The sequence below is a fragment of the Oryctolagus cuniculus genome, chromosome 9 (genome assembly GCF_964237555.1).
Source record: "Oryctolagus cuniculus chromosome 9, mOryCun1.1, whole genome shotgun sequence".
NCBI classification, from domain to species: domain Eukaryota; kingdom Metazoa; phylum Chordata; class Mammalia; order Lagomorpha; family Leporidae; genus Oryctolagus; species Oryctolagus cuniculus.
Window position 1 is genome coordinate 16,851,671 of NC_091440.1, and position 24,098 is coordinate 16,875,768.

General features: G+C 41.5%; 1 protein-coding gene across 11 annotated transcripts in view; it reads left to right on the forward strand.

Moving 5' to 3' along the window:
* The window catches only part of DZIP1 (DAZ interacting zinc finger protein 1), a 53,055-nt gene that overhangs the window by 24,713 nt on the left and 4,244 nt on the right, over positions 1-24,098 (forward strand). For 5 of the 11 annotated variants that reach the window (XM_017343555.3, XM_017343557.3, XM_017343556.3 and 2 more), the window contains 11 exons: positions 421-469; positions 1,375-1,431; positions 3,443-3,499; positions 10,967-11,026; positions 16,018-16,157; positions 19,249-19,411; positions 19,733-19,862; positions 20,420-20,473; positions 21,732-21,925; positions 22,994-23,056; positions 23,667-23,797. In XM_017343555.3, coding sequence (XP_017199044.2) covers positions 421-469; positions 1,375-1,431; positions 3,443-3,499; positions 10,967-11,026; positions 16,018-16,157; positions 19,249-19,411; positions 19,733-19,862; positions 20,420-20,473; positions 21,732-21,925; positions 22,994-23,056; positions 23,667-23,797 — 1,098 coding nt within the window. The remainder of the gene's footprint in view (positions 1-420; positions 470-1,374; positions 1,432-3,442; positions 3,500-10,966; positions 11,027-16,017; positions 16,158-19,248; positions 19,412-19,732; positions 19,863-20,419; positions 20,474-21,731; positions 21,926-22,993; positions 23,057-23,666; positions 23,798-24,098) is intronic. The other 6 variants (XM_017343558.3, XM_070048381.1, XM_070048383.1 and 3 more) reach the window with 3 other exon arrangements.

A 24,098-nucleotide genomic window follows, 5' to 3' on the forward strand; every position in this document is an offset into this window, starting at 1 on the left:
CTTGCATTAGCTTGGCACCAGCGCTCCCAAAGCAATTCATATGTTTTTAGTGTAGAACATTTGTAAGTTATACAAGGTAAAGAAGGTGGACTACTTTTTCCCCATTGTGATTGCTCGGTAAAGTAAATGCAATAAAATGAAAATTGTAAACAGGTATTTAAGAGTACTGGATTTATTCTGTAAGAATTGAGAATTTGAAGGTAAGTAAGAATTTCTTTCAGAAATTACTTTGAGAAACAGCCAAATCCCAATGCGTTGCTTTTTTCAACTTTGACCTCCATGCTGTTAAAGTCCTTGTGCCCTGTACCTGTGGGTGATTAGGTAAAAAGGGTAATTGACTAGCAACAGTACTTGTCCATTATCCAGTATGTTCCTATCTAGTTTCAAGTATACATTGCTAGAAGACTGTTTCTCTTTCAGATTAAAGAATTTACCAGTAAACCATTAAGCAGTGTCAACGAACCCAGAGGTAAGTGGACAGGGACTGCGTTGCCACAGGTGAGGTGGTCCCCCTAACTGCTTTGCTGGTTTGTGTTGGCCTAGGTGGCATTTTGCAAAATATTTGAATGCAGGAGATCTATTACCACAACCCAGAAAGTTGAGGAATTACAGATATTGTAGCTGTGTGACACTCTGCCTCAGTTTCCTTAGCTCTAAATTAGGAATAGTAATAGCAACTACATCCGAGGCTTGATCTGAAGATTAAATGGGACAATGCGTGTGAAACAAACCTGTTCATGCTGGCTGTTATTACTGCTACTACTCTTAATCGCGATAAAGAACTATAAAGGCGTGCTGCATTCTCAGTTGTGGTGGTCTGGAGGCTGAACAGTGGTTTTGAGTATACCAGCAGTATACATGACCTCCTAGCTGCAGCAATGATAGCTCTCCCATTGCTGTCATCCAAGAGCGGGGTTGGGGGGAGGCTGGGAGCTACACGTGCAGGTCTCTCTCCCTTCGATCCCACTCTTGGCTCCTGCATGTCTGAAGTTATTAAGAAATCTGTCTACTTGAGAAATACCAATTGGGCACAGGTCCTGGGTGCATGAGCTGGGTGTCCTTCTCCCTTGTTTTGAGATAAAGCACTGGGGAAGGAAAGGGTCGTGGTGTCCTATACCTTCTCTTGGAAGAGTGAGATCTCAGGGAGTGAGGAATACCTGTGTATTTTCTTAGATAGCAAAAATATTTAGGTAAAAGTCACTCCAGGAAAAATTGAGCTTTATAAGTATCTGTGTTGAATATATTCTACTGGGTGAGGCGTGTGTATTGGTAAATTTCATTTGTTTTCTGGGGGAGACATATTAGGAGAAGCACCACCAACATTGATTCCACAACTTGTGACTGTTGTTATTAACTGAATTCTTTTCATTTCAGGGACTCCTTTAACCTGGCAAGCTTTTGAATCTAAGCCAGCAGCCCCAGCTGTATCTAGTAAGTTTCTGTATAGGTTCAGGGCTCTAATGCTAAACCAAAACATAACTTTTATATTATTCTAGGAGACTTTTCTTTGAAAACTAATGTGGAGATTACATAACGATTTATTTTGATTTTTGGCTTTGACTTAGTTCCAAAACCCAGGATGGTAAACATCTGTGTAATTTTTGGTTAGCCATGCCTACTTGTTTGCAATTTGTCTAATAAAGGGACAACCAAAAACTCTTTGATGTCCCTCCAGTTTATACTTCCAGGCTTCCCAAAGAGAAATATAATATGTAAAATTTTTATCTAGATAAATATGTGTGTTCACCTACCAGGGGTAACTTTTACTGTTGGAGCATATGGTCTGAAAAGTTTGGATGCCACTGACTCTAGAGAATTCCAGAAAAAAAATGGCCCATAGTTCCCCATAGAGAGGACTTTGTGCCCATGGTGAGAAGGCTAGGGTGGCTGGCTCACCCGAGTCCTTCTCCAGGCATGGAAAAGGAGGAAAAGGAAAACACACACATGTTCTAAAGTTAAGATCAGCAAATTCAAATCATGAAGCAAAAGACAGCTTAGGAGATAATACATTCAGATTTGGATGTGGTTAATTTAGGTGAAATCAGATTTTTTGATTTTGTAAGCTGAAATAACACTTAGAGCAGGAACAGTTAATATTCTGTGGGTTTGTCATTCCTCCCTCCCTCCCTTCTTCCCTCTCTCCCTTCCCCTCCTCCTTCCCTCCCTCCCTCCCTTCCTTCCTTCCCTTTTTCCTATAAAGGGCTAGCTAATGAATATTCTAGACTTCATGGACTCTGTAGATGATCTTTTTTGCAACTACTCTGCTATTGTAGTACAAGATCAACCATAGGCAATACTTAAAGGAATGAGCTGATTGTGTTGCAGTAAAACTTTACAAAAACAGGCACAGGCTGGATGTGTCCCATGGGCTGTAGTTTGCCAAACCTTGGTGCTGTAAATGGGTTTGAAGCCTGTATTTCCAGAGTTGTTGGTAATTTATGAATACTCAGGAGTTGAACACTTCCACTAGTCGCCATTGTAAGGCCACAAAACATATACCTGTGGAGGCAGCTAAAGTTTATGACCAGTATTTTTTTCATATAGGATTGGAAGTAAATATCTATCTAAATAAACTAGAGAAAGAGGCAGAACCAAAAGGGACGTGTCATTTCATGAAAACAAACTGGATAGTCCAGAGAGGATCTTCAGATAAGAATTGTCAAATTTGAGGTGGAATCTACCTCTCTGGAGAAGATTTAAAATAGAGAGCATTTAGTCTTTCATGAATCTCTAAAGACTAAGAATGAATTGATGCCTTTACTTGGTGTCTTGGGTCCACTGACCAGAGTGCTTTTCAAAATTAATTCATTGTACATGAATGTTCATTACAACATTATTCTTAATAGCCAAAAAAGTGGAAACAACCCAAATGTCCATCAACAGATGAAGGGGTACATGGAAGATGGTCTATTGATATAACAGAATGTTATTTGGCAATAAAAGTACATGTTGATATTGACACATGCCACAACATGTATGAACTATGAAGACATTGTGCCATGTGAAAAAAATCAGGTGAAAGGGACCACATATTATATGATTCCGCTTAAATGAGACATCTACAATAGGAAAATTCATAGAGATAGACAACAGACCATTGTCAGAGGCAAGGGAAGAAGGTAGAAATGAGGCATGGGTGCACAAAAGGTACGTGTGTTTTGCAGGTAGTGGTCAGGGAACCGCGCTAAAATGGAGTAATGGTTGTTGTGGCACAGCCCTGTGAATTTACTCAAAGCTACTGCATGTTTTAAACAGGTGTATTATGTCTCGTTGAAACTGTTGTAGGAAGTTAGTTGTGTAATATTTTGTCATCTGAAACATTTGGCCCTTAGGGTCCGTATGTGTCTTGACTTACTTGAGGAATGTTTGCATATCATCATGTTAAGATGCTTACACTTTCATCGTGGAGCCTGTGAGCTTTTCCCTTTGTGTCATGTTTCAGTGAATGCCCCAGTCTCGCAGACTTCGGAAGCTAAATCCAGTCTAACGATGGTACATGGTAAGTTTCAGCCATTGTCTCAGCATTTTATGTGTAGTTACTACTCTGCATTGATAACTTATTAACCCAAAGAGCTTCCGGGGGTGGTGGAGGGTAATTATGCAAGACAAAATATTTCAGTGAGTGCAAACAGTTAATAAAACTGCAGTCTTCATACTTAATACTCTTGTAAACTGAACATACCCACCAAAGTTACACAGCATAGTATGCATACAACTGCTGGACTCACCAGTAGAGATTTTCACTTTATGATTTTTGTGCAAAATAGGAGTAGGTATTGGGTAAGAATGAGAGTGACTTGCTTCTAGACCAGCCAACCAGCTCTTGCCACAGGGCATGTGGTTGTTTTTATAACTTTCAGTGTGGCAGCAAATCACCTTTCTTAAACAAACAGTTTCCCTGATTGGTTGGGAAGATCTAGAATGGACATGTGATGGAAACCAAAGAAAATAAGTAGGAATTAGTAGGTGAAATTGCTGCAGGATTCAGTTGTTGGACACGATCCAAAGGGCGGATAATTGTTTATTAACATGAGCCAGTGGATGAGGTGAAGATTTCTAGCTATATCTCGCTTTTTATACAATTTAGGTGTTTAGCATTTTCAAAGTATGTTCTTTAGTAGGGAGTTTTCTTACAGTCTGCTGTATAATTACAAATGATTTCAGGTGGAAGGAGAAACATCTTTTTCCCATCTCATCTACAAAGGTTTTGGAATCTGATGATTATTGCAGTCTACTTTTGGTTTAGCCTTTTAAAAACTTGGATATAAATGTGTGATCTAACTGGTCAGCGTAGTGAGACTTTTTATCTTCCTAAATATTCTGGTCTACATGATGGTATTTAGTAATGATCCTTTTTACTCATGACTGACTCAGCAAAGCGTTTATTGCACCTTATTTTTCCTAAGTTCATTTCAGGTAAATTAGTTGTCTTGAGCACCCCAACAAAATGTGTAATATAATTCTCCACATATTGGATCTTACTATTTATAAGAGTTTAGAACATGGAAAGTTTTCAACACTTTGGACCAGTACAGACATGAAGTACATATTGGAATAGTTAAATTTGCTTTAATATTGAATATACAAGAAATTTATCTCTGACAGTCATTCTCTATATTATTTCACATCAGGTCTAAAATCTCTCTGCTGTCTCCTTTTTGGGGGTTGATTTCTGCAAGGCATTGTTGGCCATTTCTCTTCTCTACTCCAACAGTGTATCTTGGTTTCTTTTACCTTTTCCCCCCTACTTTGTTAATGCTTGATTTCTTTATGACATACAAAATTCATATCTTGTCACATATATTTATGCTCAGTCACACATCGAATAGGTATATGAAGCTGCCTGGGGTTAACTTACACGTCCTAAAGAACATTAACAGTTCTGTAGTCCATGTGATTGGCCTAGGGTTGCACGGATCAATCATGTCCCCTTCCGAGCATCTGCCAGGAACGCTACTCTTCAGTGCCAGCCAGACCTGGCAATGACCCTGGGATTGGATGTGTGAGCATCTCAATGGGCAGGAGCTGAGACTTGGCAAAGGCCCTCTGATGTCTCCCACCTGGCCATCGCCACTTCCCCTGAGCGCTGGGGGCAGGGGAGGTTAGTCATGTATTGCGTAACAGTAATTAGCACATTTACCCTCCCTCTCTTATTCCATCTCGAAGCTTGATGAGGCTTTTCTCCATGAAAAATGTCACGGTTACTCATCATCCTAGGTTGGGTGACCTGGGAACAGACTCTGAAGCGAGATTCACAGGTGAGGGGTTTACTGGGAAGCGCTCTTGAACAACACTTGTGAGGAAACCGGGATGGGGCAAAGGGGGTGTTGCATCCAGATGTAGCTGTAGCCCATCCTGCTTGTGAGCTTTAGAGCTGCAGTGGGCACTCTGGAATTGTCCTCCACTGAGGAGGCATGGGACTGGCCGTTGTTCCCCTGGACTGCCCCACACAGAAGTAAGCTACTCCCTACAAATGAGGGACATTCACTGAAGGGGACCCACTGTGAGCTGTCAGGAGCCAGCTAGCTTTGCCAGGGCGTCTGTCCCGACGCGTTCTAGATACAATCGAAACTCTGATAACTCCCCTGCTTTTAACTTTGCTACATAAGATGAATCAAATGGGCAGCAATAACGCAATTCATAGGAGGAAGCATGGATTCTGGAGAAACTAAGTGATCAGGCTTGCTTGCCACTTCCTGGATTAAAAAAAAACTCAGAGATATGTTTAGTAGTATGTTTACCTCCAGAGAATATGTTGTTCATTGCACTGTGACTACATTGTGATATTGCAATGCCCAGAAAATAAAGCACACTTAAGATATTGTTAAACTGACCCATGTGCCATTGCTAGAGGGACCAGACAAAATGTCCATCTTCTTAGAGCAGCAAGGATGCAAATAATCACTTTTTCCAAAGCCTATGGGGACCTGGTAGGTTCTGCCCATAAATACAGATCTCCTTTCACTTAGTCTATAAATTTTGAGGGGATTTGTGTGTGCCTACTCTAATCTTACAAGTAGAACGAGGGCTATAAAATCTAGAAGTTATAAATAGAAAAGCTTCCCTAAAACTTTTTATCCATCATCATTGATTTTCAAAAGGCAGCAGCATTTTTGCTAGGCTTTATAATTATATTTTGCTCTCAAAGTAAATAAATATTTTACATCTCAAGATACTAAAATCATTGCCCAATACATGACAGGAAATGCATTCTGGAGTTCAGGTGTTTTGTGGCTCTTGATGGAAAGAGCTTCCCTGTCTGACCACCTCTCACCCAAACAGTGATGCCAAGTGAGGGGACAGAGACTATGGAAGGGATAGGGGATTAGAACTGCTAAGGAAGAATGGATCTCATGCATGTTTGGGACCCATGCGTACATGCAGTCACACACAGCTGACATCCTAGATATATATCCTGGAAGAGTCCCTGAGAGTCTTCAGTGAACTTCTATTCCTTAGAGGAGAGTTTCACTTGCCACTTGAAATCTTGGCATTTCTCTAGCTTTGTGCCTTGCCGTTCCTTTCACCGACCACACAGCAATGACAGATAATTCTAGGCCACCCCTATATGCAAGGCCAAGGCTAGGCATGACCAACAAAGATACAGAAATGAGGCAGAAGCGAAGAATGTCCCCAAGGAACTTACAAGAGACCAGATGATGGGGCCGGTGCGGTGGCGCACTAGGTTAATTCTCTGCCTGTGGTGCCGGCATCCCATATGGGTGCCGGGTTCTAGTCCCGGTTGCTCCTCTTCCAGTCCAGCTCTCTGCTGTGGCTCGGGAGTGCAGTGGAGGATGGCCCAAGTGCTTGGGCCCTGCACCCGCATGGGAGACCAGAAGGAAGCTCCTGGCTCCTGGCTTCAGATTGGCATAGCTCTGGCCGTGGCGGCCATTTGGGGAGTGAACCAATGGAAGGAAGACCTTTCTCTCTCTCTCTCTCTCTCTCTCTCTCTCTCTCTCTGTCTGTAACTCTACCTGTCAAATAAACAAATAAAAATCTTAAAAAAAAAAAGAAGAAAGAAAGAAAGGAGACCAGATGCTTATAATTATGGTGCAAGGTGAGAGCCACTGATTAACTTCATGAGTATCCGGGCCAGAGGGAGATTTCTTCCATCTGAGGGGACTCTGGAAGGACTTCCTGGAACAGCTGACATTGACCATCTGAGTTGAGGTTGCGAATATGTCTGGATGGTGTCCTAGGTGAGGATAATAGAAGAAGGAAAAGTTAGCGGGAGAGTACAGTTGTCTTAGTGGTGCAGATTAATTATAGAGAGAGGGCAGAAGAGATCTGAGGAAGGTAAGTCATGCTGAGACAGATCATGGCAGCCATTGAGGGCTGGGTGGCAGCATCCAGGTTTGTTGGGCAGTGTGTGGCTGCAGAATGTTGTAGAGGCTGGGCAGGCAGAATTGAACAAAAGCAGCAGGACCAGAGTATGTTCAAAGAATCAGAGCTGTGGGACCAGCTCTGGGTGTTGGTAACTGTGGATGTGAGATTCCCCTCCTAGGAAACAGGACTATGGTGGCAAGACTGGAGAAGAGGGAGCGAGTGTAACAGCTCTTTGGTGGAACTGGCAGAAAGGCTGGGCAAGAGATTAGGGCCAAGGAGAAGGGGAGCTGGAGCATGGTGAGTTCCCACAGTGGGTGGACGGTAGTGCCATTTGGAGAAGTTGAGACGACCAGGCAAGTGAGTGCCAGTCGGGACACATTCTAGCTTCATGGCCAAGAACCTGGCCTTTAGAAGTAGACAGTCTGGAACCACAACTGATTCTTTGAGCTGTGGCTTTAGGTGTCCTCGTCTATCAAATGGGGAGAAGAGCAATGGCTGCTGCGGTCAACTGTCACAAGGATCCAAGGAGGCCCAAGCCACTGAGAACTGGCTAAGTGTTAGCTTCCGGGTCAGAGATGATGAAATCCGGCGAGAGATCAGTCAGTGGGAGAACAGGCTGGCCCAGCCAGAGTACTGGGAGCTTTACTTCCAGGGGTAATGGTAGGAGGCAATGAGAGGATTTTTTTTCTGGAAAACCCTGGCCAGTTTAGAGGAGACTTAAACCTCAGTGTGTTAAGCCTCACCCTGGAAGTCTCAGCTCAGAACAAGACCTGGAGGCCAGGGTGTTTGGTGGCTGAGAAAGCATAAGAATGGCAGGTCCCTCCTGCCCACGTGTGACATGAACCTGCTGGTTTGTGGAATCTTCCCCAGCACTTGTTGTAGGAGCCGGGTTCAGGAATACCCCCTTCTCCCAGAACTACCCCTGTACCACAGGAGGAAACAGGACAGGAGTTAGCCAGTTTATCCTGCATTTAGAGAAGTAAGAGTATCCCTGTAGTAGCATAAAAAATACAAGTAGGATGATTTTGTGAAGGTTTTATCAAAAACTTCTTCATAACCTTATTCTTGTCATTTTTGGAAACTACATAAAATAGAAACAATGTAACTTTTAAAAAAACCTACTTAAATATCTTTTTCTGTCAAGTTCAAACTAGTAAAATAGTTGTTTGTAGCACTTTAAACTCTCGATGCTGAGTAACACATTTGAAAAGCAGACATCCGGTGTTTAGCAGCTGTGTGTGGTACCCAGGTGGACGTCACTTCTCCTGCACGAGTGGTGTCCCTGTTTCAAAAGTAAAGTGGATTGTGTTCCCAAAGTTCATTGGAAAATAGTGTAAAATGCATTTCTCCATACAGCCAACGTGAGATTTGTTGACTGGGGTGCTGGCCAACCTCCGAGAGCCTTGTTATGTAGACCTAAATATATCTGTGTCTATATCTATGTATCTATACAGGTTGAGCTTCCCTTAACTGAAACACTTGGCACCAGAAGTGTTTCAGATTTGGGATTTTGGAATATTTGAAAACACGTAATGAGATCTCTTGGGGGTAGGACCCAAGTCTAAACATGAAATTCAATTATGATGTCTCATTTACAGCTTATACACACAGGCTAAAGGTAACTTCAAACAGTGTTTTTAGTGCAGCTACATTTTGACTGTATCCCCCCTTTCCATGAGCTCAGGTGTGGAATTTTCCACTTGTGTCATCTTATTGGCACTCAGAAGAGCTTTGGATATTGGAGCATTGAGGATTTCTGATGTTTGGATTCTCTATCTATCTAATCTTTCTGTCTACATTAGAGTACCAGAAATAGCATTTAGTAAGTTCAAAGCAAGACCTTCAGAGTAGGAAGTGTTAACTCTGAGATACTTAAAAAACCCTCAGACTGGAGCCTGGCCACCTGACGAGCACTTAGTGATTGATAGTGGTTGTTACCCTGGCTCCTTGCTCCTTCTGGGGTCTGGGTTAATACGAAATGCCCTCAGCACTGGGAGGGAAGATGGAGAGAGAGGCAGGGAGGTACCCTGGATCCACCTCTAACCTGAAGGTGAGTTACCTATGCACCACCTTAGCTGCTGGTTGCATTTTATCCCATGTCTGATGTCTGTCATTGTTAAACCTTCAGCCAAAATCTGACCTGCCCCATAAAGTAAACTCCACTCTGTTAAGTGGAGTTGGGTTTTGTTCCTGATCCCAGCAGGCTTCCTTGTGCACCGCATATAACATTTCTCTGGGGGAAAGTCCCCCAGAGATCTCATCTGCACCACCCGCAGTCACTGTGGTGGGGTGAGTGGGAAGGACTTCTCTTCATCTGACCAGCTGTGGGCAAGGGCCTTTTCCAACCCACAACCTTGCCCTGGTAGCTCTCCAAGAACAGAACTAGGGCTTGAAACAGGGTTTAGGGATTTGGCATCACATGAGGACACTTCAGCAAGTTCATGGAAAAACAGAATTAAAAGATACGTTGAGGAGTGAGTGTTTAGCTTAGCAGTTAAGATGCTCATCAAGTACGCAGGTTTGATTCCCAGCTCTGGCTCCTGCAGGGTTCCACCTTCCTGCTAATGTGGACTCTGGGAGGCAGTGGTAATGGCTCAGGTCGTTGGGTTCCCGCCACTCACATGGAAGACCTGGATTGAGTCCCAGCTCCCAGATTTGACCCTGGCCATTGTGGGCATTTTATCTCTCTACCTCTCAAATAAAATAAGTAAGTAAATATATTTTTCAAAAGCTAATGTAGTTTTTTAAATAATAAGAACTTTCCATGAATTCTTAAAATGTTTTAAATAAATTTTATTTACTTATTTATTTCAATTTTTATTTGAGAGGCAGAGAAAGAACTCTTCCAACTACTGGTTCACTCCACAAATGCCTGCAAACATTCAGGGCTGGGCCCGGCCAAAGCCAAGAACCCAGAACACAGTCTAGGTCTCCCATGTGGGTGGCAGGGACCCAAGTAGTTGAGCCGTCATCTGCCTTCTGGAGTAAGCATTCTCAGGAAAGCAGGTCGGAAGCGAAGGAACCAGGACTTGAACTCCAGTGTGAGATGTGGGTGTCCCGAGATGCAACTTAACTGCTGTGCCAAACATCTGCCCCTTCATGAACTTTTTGAAGATCCCTGGCTTGAAAATGGATCTCAGCTGACCTGTCACATGTCCTTATCCTTAAACTTCTTTGTCCTTTTGCTTGAAATCCTTGGTGTTAGTGTTAGAGACAAGTAGGAAGTGAGAATTCCAAGATGTCTTTTCCTTTGGGAAATGAAATATTTGTATTAATTTTCTCTTTAGCCACCTGGTCAAAATATTTCAGAGAGGATGAAAATCTTTTGCAGTGGTGCCCTTAAAAGACCCAGAACAGGCACTGCATGGATCAGTGAGAACCTTTAACTTAGTTATTTAACTGTAACTTCCTTAGAGTGAAGTTAATGCAAAACAACAGAAATAGAAAATACCATGAAGAAGTAAGTGACCAGTTTTAACTGACTGCCTCATTCCCTGCCCCCTCCCCTCCGGTAAACTGTTGTTATGTAGGCATGATTAAAATACCCTGCTGTTGTAACTTTTGAAATTGCTTGAACGAGGAAAGTGATGTGACTTTGCTGTTGTCCTGTTGCGCTCTTCTGATTTTTCCTCATTAATAGAACAGGCATTCTCGTCGCACATACTGGAACCAATAGAAGAACTTTCAGAGGAAGAAAAAGGTAACAAAGGGCTCGATCAGGGTTTCCCTGTGAAGATTTGCTTCATGTGCTCAAATGCGAGCGTTGAAAATAGGAGCTGGTGGTGCCCGTTGCACTGTGTCACCATTAGGTCAGACACTTAGGTTTGGATTATGCTTTAAACCTGTTCTCTTACTCCCCTAATTCCTGTTGTTTCCGTTTCTTTACTGCATTCTTACACAAGTGCATGAGAAATTTCCTATGTCGGAGAACTAAAAAAAAAAAAATAATAAATAAACCTAAGTCTTTATTTCAAGGCAGATATGTTCTGATCAGGTGACAAATTGACACACATTTATTTGAACTAGATGATATGAAAATATTTGTGTCATGGTTGTGATTTCTCATACTCTGAATTTAAAATAAATGGGTAAAGTGTCCATTTCCAAATTATTTTTAATAGCAAGAAAAGCATCATGTCTGTGTTCTGGATATGGAATACTTATGTGCAAAATAGTATGTTCGTGGTAGAATTTGGGAGCTATTACAGGTTTGAGGAGATAATTTAAATTATTACCACTTCATCATTTTATTTGCCAGTTATGAAAATTGTTTTCTGACAATTAATTTTTGATGTTTGTGAAGAAAATTTTAAATATAGAAGTATTTTCTAATCCTAGATGTGTAGATCCTGAAAACAATTTGGATCTATTTATTATAATTTCCATATTAATAATAATACTTTACCAAATCTTCTCACTAAATCTTCCTTATTGAGAAAGAAAATTGCTAATATCTCATTGATTCTGGTTTTGTCATTTTTGTCAGGAAGAGAAGTAAAATACAATTTTATTTTTTTACAAGGTTTCAAATTTAGAATTGACCAAATTGGGCATATTCATGATATTTTTAAGTCTTATTCTTGCTGTTTTTTCATCAATACCTTTTTTATATGTTTAGTGGTGTTCGTTTATGTTGCTCCCACACACCTCTGGAATCTGTGACTTTCTATATGACAGACTATTTAATTTAGAATTTCACATCTCCCTGTCACAGTCACTGCCCACATTCTGCTCTCATTCTAAGGAGCATTATTTCAATTGCTTCATTTCTTTCTTCTTTGTAATTACTGTTCCAGTGTTTAAAAACAAAGCCAAAATTGTTGAGGGAATTTGGAGGCATTCTGATGGGCCTGACTTTAAAATATATTCCCACCCTCCTTTGAGATCCTCACCTTGTTCCCTTGCCTAAAGAAGGAGAAGCTGAGTGGGTCTTTGGCAAATCCTTCCAGCAGCCTTGAAGGTGGCCCCAGCCCGGTGTCCAAGGATATGCCTGGGGCTAATTCCATTCCACAGACCAAGATTGCCACTGTTTACAATCAGTTGCCAATGTTTAAAAATCAGAACATCTCACATGAAATATCCTGATTTCCCTGATATTTCTTGAAAACCCCAGAAACCCTGGGCATGGAGTCCACAGAGCACCGTTGAGTTAGGCCGAATAACAGCCTTGGCTATGGAAGCAGCCACAGCAATTGCAGTGGCCATCATCCTGCTTCCCTTTCTGCCCCACTTTGCCACCTTTGCCCCACCAGGGACTATGAGTTTGTAAGCCCTAATAGTGAAGAGAAATAGCACTTAAAAATTGTGTCCTTAATAGATTTTCAACCATTCCTGTTGGTTTCCCGCAGACAGGATGAACAAATCTTGCCGTGTTGGAGTTGTGAATAATGATGTATCGTTTTATTTTCAAGCTTCCTGTCCCCTCAATGCATATCACTGATAAATGTCCAAGACATTAAATCCTCTCTTCTTCAAAGAATTGTTGAAATGCATTAGGGGGTTTATAAAGAAAGGTCACATAGTTTTGAAACTGGAACTTCAGGTCAATGTGGTTGACAATTATTTTTAAAAATGAGCCAAAGAGGACTCTAAGAGGAATTGTAATTCCCCACCAGCACTCAGTTGAGTCTCTTGACTTGGAGTTCCAGGTTCCACCACTGAATCACTCTGCCTGTGCTGCATGAGTTCTGTGCATTGTAAGGTGGGAGTTTGAGATCATTGACAGCAGACACCATCATTGGTTGTGGCCATCATTAAGGCTCCATACTAAGTAACAAAATAATCTTTGCTACCCTCCATGTGTTCAGAAAGAGCTCTGGTAGGAGAGAGGAGAGTGCTGATGGCCACAGAAAGTGTCCCAGGGTGCAAGTGCTACAGGAACCACTGGCTGTATTCTTAGCAACTTCCTGGCGTCAGCATACATGCAGCTGATTAATTGCCACCAATAAATCCCTCGGCTTGTGCTAACACTTCAGAGATCAATGCCTGTGAAACTAGGTTTTGGCAGTGGCTTTGCAAAAGCACTGTGACTGCTCTAAGGAGGAAGGTGCACACGCTGCCTGTTCCTGCATGCTTGCTTTCCGATACTTGCATACAGGCTGTTGTCTATGGGATATGACAGCACAAGGACCAGAAGGCAATCTCAGAGGCTTTCACCTTCCAGGAACTTGAAGCACAAGGGAATTAGGTGTCTGTTCCAGGTCTTTGAGTGTAATTTGTGACCCAGATGGAACTAAAGTCCAGGTTTTCGGCTTTCTATGGTTTAATTCAAACAGCCAATGAAGAATGGCAAGTTGGTGGCCTTTGGAGAAGTGTCTGTACCTCCCTGGGTTTTCTGTCCTCACGGGGAGCATGAAGAAGGCTATTATGAGGCGATAGATGTAGTCCCTTCCAACCCAGAAATCCTGTTTATTTTGTTACTACTTGCTTTGCACTATAATTATGTGCTTACTGTAAATGGTGTGTTGTGTGTCTGATACAGCTGATCACAGGTGTGAACTCTCGTGCCTTAGTCTGGCCATCTGCTTCATTGTTTTAAAAGGTTTAATTGGAGCAAATGCTGGTCTCGAAAAAGTTTTGCCTTGTTGGTCTTGGTGAGCAATATGTGCTTTGCCTCTGGTTGTTTTGAAATGAATACTCTAAAGCTTTGTTATTTGTTCCCCTTGTCCACTCTACTTTCTTTCTCTTGCTTCTCCCAGCCAACCTCAGCTTTGTAAGAATCCTTACCATGAATTTTTTAATTATCCATAATAAATAGCTTCCCAAAGCAAGCACCATCATAGAATGTACATTTGAGGACCGAGGGAAAAGTTAAATTTGCTACAATTTTGGAGGAATTTGGTTATGGAATTGAACTTGTTATGAGGGTTGAGGATGATCATGGACACATCAGTAAATGAATTCAGTAATTACAACTTGTCTAAACTGTGGCCAGGCCATGCTAGGCATCACCTGACCCCTGGATACGGCCCCACATCTCAGAGCAGATGGGGCCTGGAGCCTCTGCTTGGCTATACATCTCTATACTTCTGTGATACCTGAGATACTGGACAAAAGATCATCTTTGCATAATCAAGACAGGGGATGTCTATTCTAATGATAGAATCCTGACTTCCAGGTTCTCTCTTGGTACCACTTTTTATTTTTGGCTCTGATATTTTTAGCTTGATGGCCAACTAAAGGCCAAAGCCAGTGGCCACAGCTAAGCCTTCTAGATTTTCATGGATTGTCATTTCCTAATAGGGAAGTGGTTTTTTGGTTTTTTTTTTGTGATTTTTTAAGGCAGTTTCAGAATATTTGAAAACATTGATGATTAAACAGCAGCATGAATGCTGAGAATATAAAATTTAAGATGACTTGTGACTTTTAATTGTGGTCATACGTAATTTTATAATTTCAGCTTAGCAAGCTCCAATAGAATATGCAAAACTATCTTAATGCAGGATTTTTTCTTCTATTTAATGTACAAATAGTTGACTAATTTTACCTTCATTAAAACCACTTATTAATATCACAGAACTAATCTTTACCACTGGAATTGAACTAGTATTTGAAAACATCTTAAAAAAGAAAGGCATTTTGTTCAAGATCTTCTGCAAATCCAAGCTGTATAGGTACTAAAAATCCCAGCTCCTGAGGTGTGTGAGGTGGTGGAGCAGAGATGTGTCCCCCTGGGCCAGCCTGCAGCCACACACCTTGGAAATGGCCTTTTCCATTTCCTAGGATGCCATCTTTGTTGGGAAAAAACACCCCAACACTTTGGAGATTTGCCTCCAAAATGATGTCACAGGTGTCAGGTTTCTCCTAGATCTGGCTTTGTATGCTGAGAGTCTCAACAGTCAGTCAAGCACTGGGTGTCTTTAATCAAGTATTCAGTTTCCTGGGACGTATGGATTCAGACTTCACAGCTCTCGCCGTGAACCCCCTTCTCCAGACTCCACGTCAGCTAGACTTTTTTTTAAGTAGGCAATGAAAGAACAAGAAAGGAAACACGAGGGGAATATATGTCCTGTTGTTCTGGATTTCTTTGTTTTTAAAAAATATGCTTTTCCAAAGATTTTCATTTAACCTCTTCTCCATGTTGATAAGAGAGAGGGATAAAAATGATCATATTTTGAAACTTCATATGCACTTAGCATCTACTAAATTGCTTAAAATTTTAATTATTTAAGTAAGTTGGGATTTTTCTTCTTAAGATGACACATAAATTCTAACAACTAAGAGAAGAGTTTTTCAGGAAATAGTGAAATATTTCTAGTGGTAAAACATTAAACTTCTAAACAAAATTTTTCATTATGCTTCTATGGATACATACATTTCATATAAAACTTGGTTCAGTGGTCAAGAAATAAATGACACTAGAGTTTTAAAGCTGACTTAAAATAGCTTTATGAAAGTTCTTCAAAATTCCTGGAAAATGCATATTTGTGAAAAAACTGCAAAGATTTCAACTTTTTGCACCAAAATAAATTTATCTTTTAGGTCTATCATTTTACAGTGTTTTTGAATTCCTTCATAAAAGCTTCAGTACTTAAGTATTTTATCTGGTGCTGAATGGCTAAAATACCTCAAAACTTAAAAACATTACAAATGCTTGCTTGCTATTTAAAAATTGTGCATTGTCATTTTCTGCTTAGGGATATAATGTGTCTGTTTAATTCTTTTCTAACACATTTTAAAACCTTATTTCAGGAAAGGAAAATGAACAGAAGTTAAACAACAACGTGCATTTAATGAAAACTCTGAAGAATAACTCCTCCCTCACTAAAGAAATAAGGACAGTCCTGGAGCAGAGCTTGGTGGAGAAACTGGAAGGCCTGGGGATTAATGCGGTACGTCCACTCATTTTGGGAATATTTGCGGGCCTTGATGTAGTTTGCTTTCCACATAAGAAACAATCGGCGAAGAAGACGTATCTGGTCTGTCCATATTTGGAGACCAGAGGCTAACACAGCCTACTTTATTTATTAGTCAGTCACTTAGATGTCATTCACTTTGTGCCTAGCACGTTCCTAAGACCTTAACAAGTATTAGCTAATTTAAATGTAGAAAGAGACCTCTGAGATGAGAGATGTCAGCACTGTTTTCCAGAAAGGTCAAGTAACTTGACAAAGGTCAGGTGGAGATAGTGAAGGAGCTAGGGTTTGTGTGTTGGCAGCTGCGGTGCTGCCTGCGTCCTGATGATTAGCACCAAATCTTGCCTATTACAAAATCAGCACTTAATATTTGTCAGAAAAATGGGTGGGTGGACTGTGATTCCCACATTGAATCATTTTGGTACATCATATTACATATGGACATTTACATATAAAATGTATGCAAATTAATTGAATTTGGTGAACTTACATAACTGTATCATGTGTTACAAATGTATATATATGTGTGCATGAACCTAACTATATATATGCACATATGTATGTATGTAGTAGTATATGTGTGTGTATAGGTATCTATATTTGTACATATGTGTATATAGATATGTGTGTGGAGAATGTATATAGGTGTGCACATTTGTGCATATACATGTAAAGTGGTACTTTGTATATTTGTGTATATTTGTGTAGTCAAATGTGTGTATGAGGGTACTTCAAAAGGTTTGTGGCAAAGTGGAATTAAAAGAATGAGTTTATTTTGGTGCAAAAGTTTCTTGGGCATTGTTTTCTCATAATATGCATTTTCCACATATTACAAAAATGTTTCTGCACCAAAATTTTTTTGGTACTAAAATAAACTCATATCTATATTCCATGCATTTTTAAGTAGTCTTGTATATTTACTTATACTTACATGGATGTGTGTGCGTGTTTACACATGTGTGTGTGATCTGTGACTACACCCAGGTGATGAGACTGAGTATTTCCAACACCCTTGAAGACCCTCTTCTATGCTTTCCTAGTCAATATCACTCCCTACTCTCCAATAAGAGGTAGCAGGCACTGCAAACAAGTGGGATTATATATTGTGTAGTACTTTGTTTCTTCTTTTGCATATGGTTCCTGTACATATGATACATACTTGCTGTCTTTGTTCTTCATTCACACTGGGGCATTCTGTGTGTGCATACCCTGCAGGTCATCTCTTCCCTGGCTGATGCAAATTTGGGTTTCTACTTTGGGGATCTTGGCTATCAATTCTTATACATGTCTTTTGGTGGGTGTAGGCCTTCCTTTTCCTTGGATATATATCTAGGAATGAAATTGCCAGGCCAAAGGGTAGGCTTATGTTTAGTATTACAGGTACTGCCAAATAATTTTCCAAAGTGTCTATGCCAACTCACTATTCCTGACAGTACATGAGAGCCCAGTAGCTCCACATCTTTCCCCAACTCTTAGTATTGTCAATTTTAAAACTTTCCATTTACACTCTTCTAGAGCAAGGAAATCAAAACCATTCATCCAGTATCTATAGTTCCTCTGCAAGTTGTTTCTTGAAACTAATTTTTCATGTTGGTTATTTGCATGTTTTAGGGGTTTTAATTTTAATTGGGACATTTCATTTTATCCTAAGATTATGAAGAATTCTGTTCCTTTTTCCTCTAGATGCATGGAGAAGTATTTTGGCTAGTTTATTTCCCGGGCATGTTTGTCATTCTGGACTTTACATATTGGATTTGAAAACAGTGATTTGAAGATCTAACTGTATTTCCAGTTGGATTAGTTGTACCAATATGATCAGATGAATGATCTATCTTTTCCCCATTTATTTGAAATAACACTTTTATCATATAGGACATTCCTATGGGAATTTGAAGTTTTCAGCCATTTCACTGTTTTATTGTAATCCTTTGCCAACATAATACTTATTTATTGTATCTTTGTCTTGCATTTTAGTCCCTTCTTCATTAGTTACTTGAAAAACTTCTTGATGGTTCTTCCATATTTTATTTTCCAGTGAAGTTTACGAACAACTTCTCTAGCTCTAGAATAACCCCCATTGGGATTTGGATTGAAATGACTTGACATTTTTATATTGATTAGGAAAGATTGACATGTGCACTGTATTAGATATTCGATGCAGTTACATGGTAGGAAGACAGACATTAACATGATCAGACAGTTGACTGATCTCTGTGTGATTATATGAAGTGAAGCGAAGGATGTGTGGAGGGGATTGATTGTATAACTGAGATCCAAGAAAATTTCTTCTTGGATGTGGTATTTAACCTGATGATGGAGTTTCTGTACTGGACAACCAGATGCTGGGCCACTCCCAGGGATGGGAAGACAGGGTAGTGGGGATAAGGATGGATATGTGGGCCTGAGATACCATTATTAAATAAATAGATCTTTAACTAGTTTTTCTTCTGTCTAGATTCCCATCAATTCCAGATAAATTTTCTCAAATCATCTCTTCAACTGTGCTACTTCCATAATTGGAAGTAACCTCTAGTGACTTTTCTGTTCCCTGTAGAATAACTTTTAACCTTTTCATGTTTGCCTTCAGCCTCCTTTTCTGGTTCTATCAGCTGTAGCAATAGCCTTTGGGACATGCCACATCTGTTTCTGCCCCAACATGTGCCGTTCCCACAAAGTATCCCTCCTTGTTCCTACCTGTTTGACTCAATCCACCCTTCAGGGCACAGCTCAGCCTCTCTGGCAGCCAGGACCTCCAGTGGCCTCCCTCTCTCCTTCAAATTCCTCTGGCTCGTGGATGCATTTGGTTGTTACTGCACACAACATTGTATGGTTGGCTAAGCAGTCATAAATAGTCAGACATGTGCCTTATGTGTCCAGCTGCACTGTGAACTCCTTTTGGGGCCAGGAACAGAATGTTCCATATTGAGGGCATCCCCCATCTTCCATGCAGCTGGAGCCCAGAAAGGATGGATTGAAACAGTGGCATAGTTAATGCCAACATATGCCTATGAAATTAAAAAAAAAAAATCCCAGAGTAACTGATTAACTTCACATCACACTCCTTCAGGATATACGTGGTATTCCGACTGATCGCTTGAACAGAGTGTTAAGAACCGTGGAATCAGCCAGACATGAACGAGAAAGACAAATACCGAACATGCAACAAATTCGAGAACTCATTGGCCATCAGGTCAGCTGCAGAATTGAGGAGAGAACGTTGCTGTCTTCAGGTGAGCCTGACCACAACTGCCATTCTATTGCTGCAGGTGGGGGCCTAATTGTATACTCTTGTCACAGTTTTAAAGGGTTTACAGACATTGACAGTGGCACTTCACTGGCAAATGTCTTCCTCTTTGTACTACTAAATGCTGGGCCACAGATTCTGTTTCTATGTTTAAAAAAAAAAAAAAAAATTGGAGTCTAGACTCCAGAAACCTAGAGATAGGCTTGTCCATTTCCACAGCAGTATTGACAGTGTTGAAGATTTAGTTTTGCTTTTTACTTACTGAGAAAAAGGCAATGGAGTCTTAAGCATGACACTACTATTACAGATAAGTTCAGAGTTCCTCAGATGGACACCCTTTCAACTGGAGAAGTACCCAAAGCGATACAACTTCCTCCCAAAAACAGACTGTTGGTTAGACAAAGACCTGTGTTTACTGATAGGACCTCTGTTCCAAAGTGAGTATTTTCCGCTGCCAGACTTCTTTTATTAATGTTTGTCTTCATCCGCTCGGGCTTCCACAACAACCTACCATGGACCGTGTAGCTTAAACCACGGAGCCTTATTTTCTCACAGTCCTGGAGACTGGAATTTGAGCTCAGGGTGCCGGCATGGTGGAGTCTGTGAGGGCTCTCATTCTGCCCTTCATACAGCTGCCTTCTCACTGTGTCCTCAATAGGACAGTGAGAGAGCTAGAGTCTCCCTTCCTCTTCCTGTAAGGGCACTAATCCCAGCAGGAGGGCCCCACCCTCATTACCTCCCTGAAGTCTAATCACCTGCCAAAGCCCCTGCTTCCAGAAACCATCACGCTGGGGCCACAGTTCGGCACGGGGAGCATCCCCATAATGGTGTTGGGCCCGTGGGACAATCACACTTGGAATTCCTGTCTCATTGCTACTGGGAGACTTGTGTTACAGTTCTCTCTCTTTTATGTACTCAAAAATCACCAATTCCATAAAATTTATCTTTATACTATTCATCCATGCAGTTTAGAAATATTTTTGTTTTTTTTTAGAATTAAGAAAAATACAGTGGAAGATAATTTTCCCAGAAAGTCTTCAACTATTACGTGAGTACTTGGGGAAAGGAGGGTCATATTAAAAATTCTTTTAACTGAATGTTCTTTTCATTGTAAATTGGTACAATCATTGTGGCTGACTGAAGCTCTACTTGTTAGACCTCATTAACTTATGGTTCTCTTGTGACAGGTCTTCGTCTCCTTATCAATTATGTAAATCAGTAGTACTAAGGAGCCATGCCATAGGCATCCTCATTCCCTGACCCCACCTCACCCCATAGTGATTTTAATTAATTAATTAAATCATATGGATGATGTGACTTTGAATGGCTTTACCATGAGAGTGTACATCCATTTCAGGTGGCATTTTAGTGTTTCAGCTACTGGTCGACGTTAATGATCCAAGACCTTACTCTGTTAGGTTCTCTTACAAAACCAAGAAGCTAGCTCGGTTGCTGTGTCGCTGACTCAGCTGATTGGTGTTTAAAGCCTCAGGTTTCTCATCTGTATTATGGATAACGCAGCCTTTTACCCAGGCTTTTTCTACCATGCGAAAGGCTCAGTGCTTATAGATACTCAAACTAGAGTTATGGTATTGTGACTAATTATGAGCAAGACTAGTTTTATAACTAAATTTCATCATAATTGCCTTATTCTGGAGATATCAGACCATAAATGTCTCTTCACTGAGGCATTGTGGGACAAATCATTCACCCTTCGGAAGCACTTTTCATGTGTGGATGCTTATGGGAAGAGCTTTATGTCATGGGATGGAGGAGGACTGAATCAACACTTATGACTGACACATTGCCTGGGATTTAGGTGCTCGATGAATAATCTCCATCAGACACTGCTCTGAACTTCTATTTCATTTTAAAATGGGGGTGATAATTCCTGTGATAATACAAATGAGATTGCGTATGTAAAAGCACCCTGCAAGGTGCAGTGTGAAGGTTGGTTGTAGGCAATGACATTGTCTTAAAAGATGGGGTGGTTTTATGGTGATACCTGTTTTTCTTCCACTGAGAAGTGTTCCCCTTAGGTATGTAAAAACCAAGAGTGGAAAGAATCCACACACTTGGGTTGAGAAAAGTGGGGACTTCGGCCCACCTGGATCCACGTGCCTCGGGTCTGGCAGATCTGGAAGTGCAGTGACCACACTGCCACGTTTGGGACTGGGCCTCAGGCCATCTTGTCTGTGATCCACCTGCACCGCCACACCCAGGCATTGTTGGTGGTGCTGCTCTCTTCGTGGGGACGGTCCTGCCACTTTCAGAGGCCCATCGTCTGTCAATCTTGATCTGTGTAGGACCCCTCCCTTCAGTTCGGAGGAGGAGCTGGATGAAGAGGACATCATCCAGATGTACTCGTCCCCAGACCTACTTCCTGTGAAGTCCTCTAAAAGCAACAAGAGCAACGTCGCAAAGGCCGCCGCCAAAAGTGACACTGACTGGACCGAGTGCAGCGAAGTAGAGGAACTGAACGTTTTCCCCAAACCTGCAGGTGAGCTGTGAGGGTTGAGAAACCTCCTGGGAATTTCAGTTAGGGCCGGGGCCCTCACCAGGAGCTGGGAGAGTGTGCGAGCGGGAGAGAGGGCTGATCCAGAAGGCGCTGCTCAGGAACACGGGCAGTGCAGAGCTACCAAGCCATGGCCAAGGGGAAGGAGAAGAAGGCACGGGGACTGCCACAGGGAGGCACCCCACACGGCGGGGCCCGAAGCACAGAAACTGCTGCAGCGTGGCTCCCTGCTAGCAGGGCTGGTGCTGGGCAAGGGTTGTGAGGGAAGGACCTGCCCTGCGCTGCTGTCCTTGGATGGCTGTCTCCTCCCTGCGTTCTGCACCCAGATTTCCCAAGATCCTAAGGGCCCCGGTCACACTGGAATAGAGCCCACCCTATGACCTTGCTTTGGTTGACCTCTTTAAGGAATCCTGTTTCCAAATACGGTCACATTCTAAGGTGCTGGGGGTGAGGACTTTAACATGTAAATTTGAGGGGACACAGCTCAACCTGTAACACTGGACAACCATGGGAATGGTTGTGACAATCCACGGTGCTGCCTTTTAGAATGGGTCAGTTCTACACAGTCCGGCTCTGTGAGTGCTGGCGGTTTGCTGAAGAGAAGTAGTGGGTCTGTTTTTGGTTTTAAAGAAATTTTAGCCAGTGCTGCCGTAGCGCAATAGGCTAATCCACCGCCTGCGGCGCTGGCACACCGGGTTCTAGTCCCGGTCGGGGCGCCAGATTCTGTCCCGGTTGCCCCTCTTCCAGGCCAGCTCTCTGCTGTGGCCCGGGAGTGCAGTGGAGGATGGCCCAGGTGCTTGGGCCCTGCACCTGCATGGGAGACCAGGAGAAGTACCTGGCTCCTGGCTTCGGATCAGCGCAGTGCGCCAACTGCAGCGGCCATTGGGGGTGAACCAACGGAAAAAGGAAGACCTTTCTCTCTGTCTCTCTCTCACTGTCCACTCTGCCTGTCAAAAAAAAAAAAAAAAAGAAATTTTGTCTACTGTAATTTTTAAAATTACATCTTAAATATCAGATATAATTAACCTATTGATTTGTATGTAATTTGCATAGACAGCCATCCCGCTGTACCCGCGGTGGATTGGTTGCAGGCCGCACCCCATAATAAGCCTGCAGGTATGCAAATCCCTTAGTTGGAAAGACATGGTATTTGTTTGTAACCTACACACTTCCTCTGTACACTGTAACTCATCGCTCGGTTACCTATAATACCTAGCACAATGCAAATACCATGCAAATAACTGAAATACTAGATTGTTTAGGGAATCATGATAAGAAAAAAATGTCTTTACATGTTCAATACAAACATGATTGTTTTCCTTAATATTTCTGACCCATGGTTTGTTGAATCCACAGACGTGGAGGGCCAACTTTGCCATATATTTGTACAATTATGTAATGTATAACTGGTTGACTTAAAAAACAATTCATTTTGTTTTTGAAAATGCCATCCCTGTCGGTTGCTTCAATGAGGTTTCTGACCATATACCGTAGTGAGATCATGCTTCTTTAAAATGAAAACTCGATAGCTCCTTGTCTGGAGGAGCATGGTTTGTTTTTTAAGATATTAAAAGTTTTAACTTTTACTCATCCCCCAAATCTATCAGTTGATTTTACATGAATAATAAATCATTGAATGTAAAGTTTAGACACTTTCAGCGTTGCCTTTAAAGTTGTTTTGGAACTGAAGATACAAATTTTTAACTGTTTTCCATTGATTCTATAGGAACTTCCGTCAAAACACTAACTGAACAAGTTGAGAAAATAGCTCCACATCACAGAAATGGGACCAAGCCAGCCGCTGGAGTTAATGTTCCTGATATGTTCGTCAGAAAGGAAGAATTGCAAGAACTAAAGGTGAGACCACTTTTACTCGCCAAGCGTGCATTAATTCATCTTTTGTACTATTACACCTTAATCACTGCATTTTTCACAGTGAAGTATAAAACACAATTTTTAGTATAGCAGTTGAGATTTTCACCTTATCTTCAGTGTTGTGTTTCTTTCCATTCCGTAGAGAATCTGAGCTATTGGAGTGATAACTGGTGCTAGACATCATTTGCATATCACACTTAACAGGCTTTCAAACTCCTGTCATGTGTATATATACCAGGTGTGGATCCTTCTTGTACAAAGAGCTCTGTGACTGACTAGAACC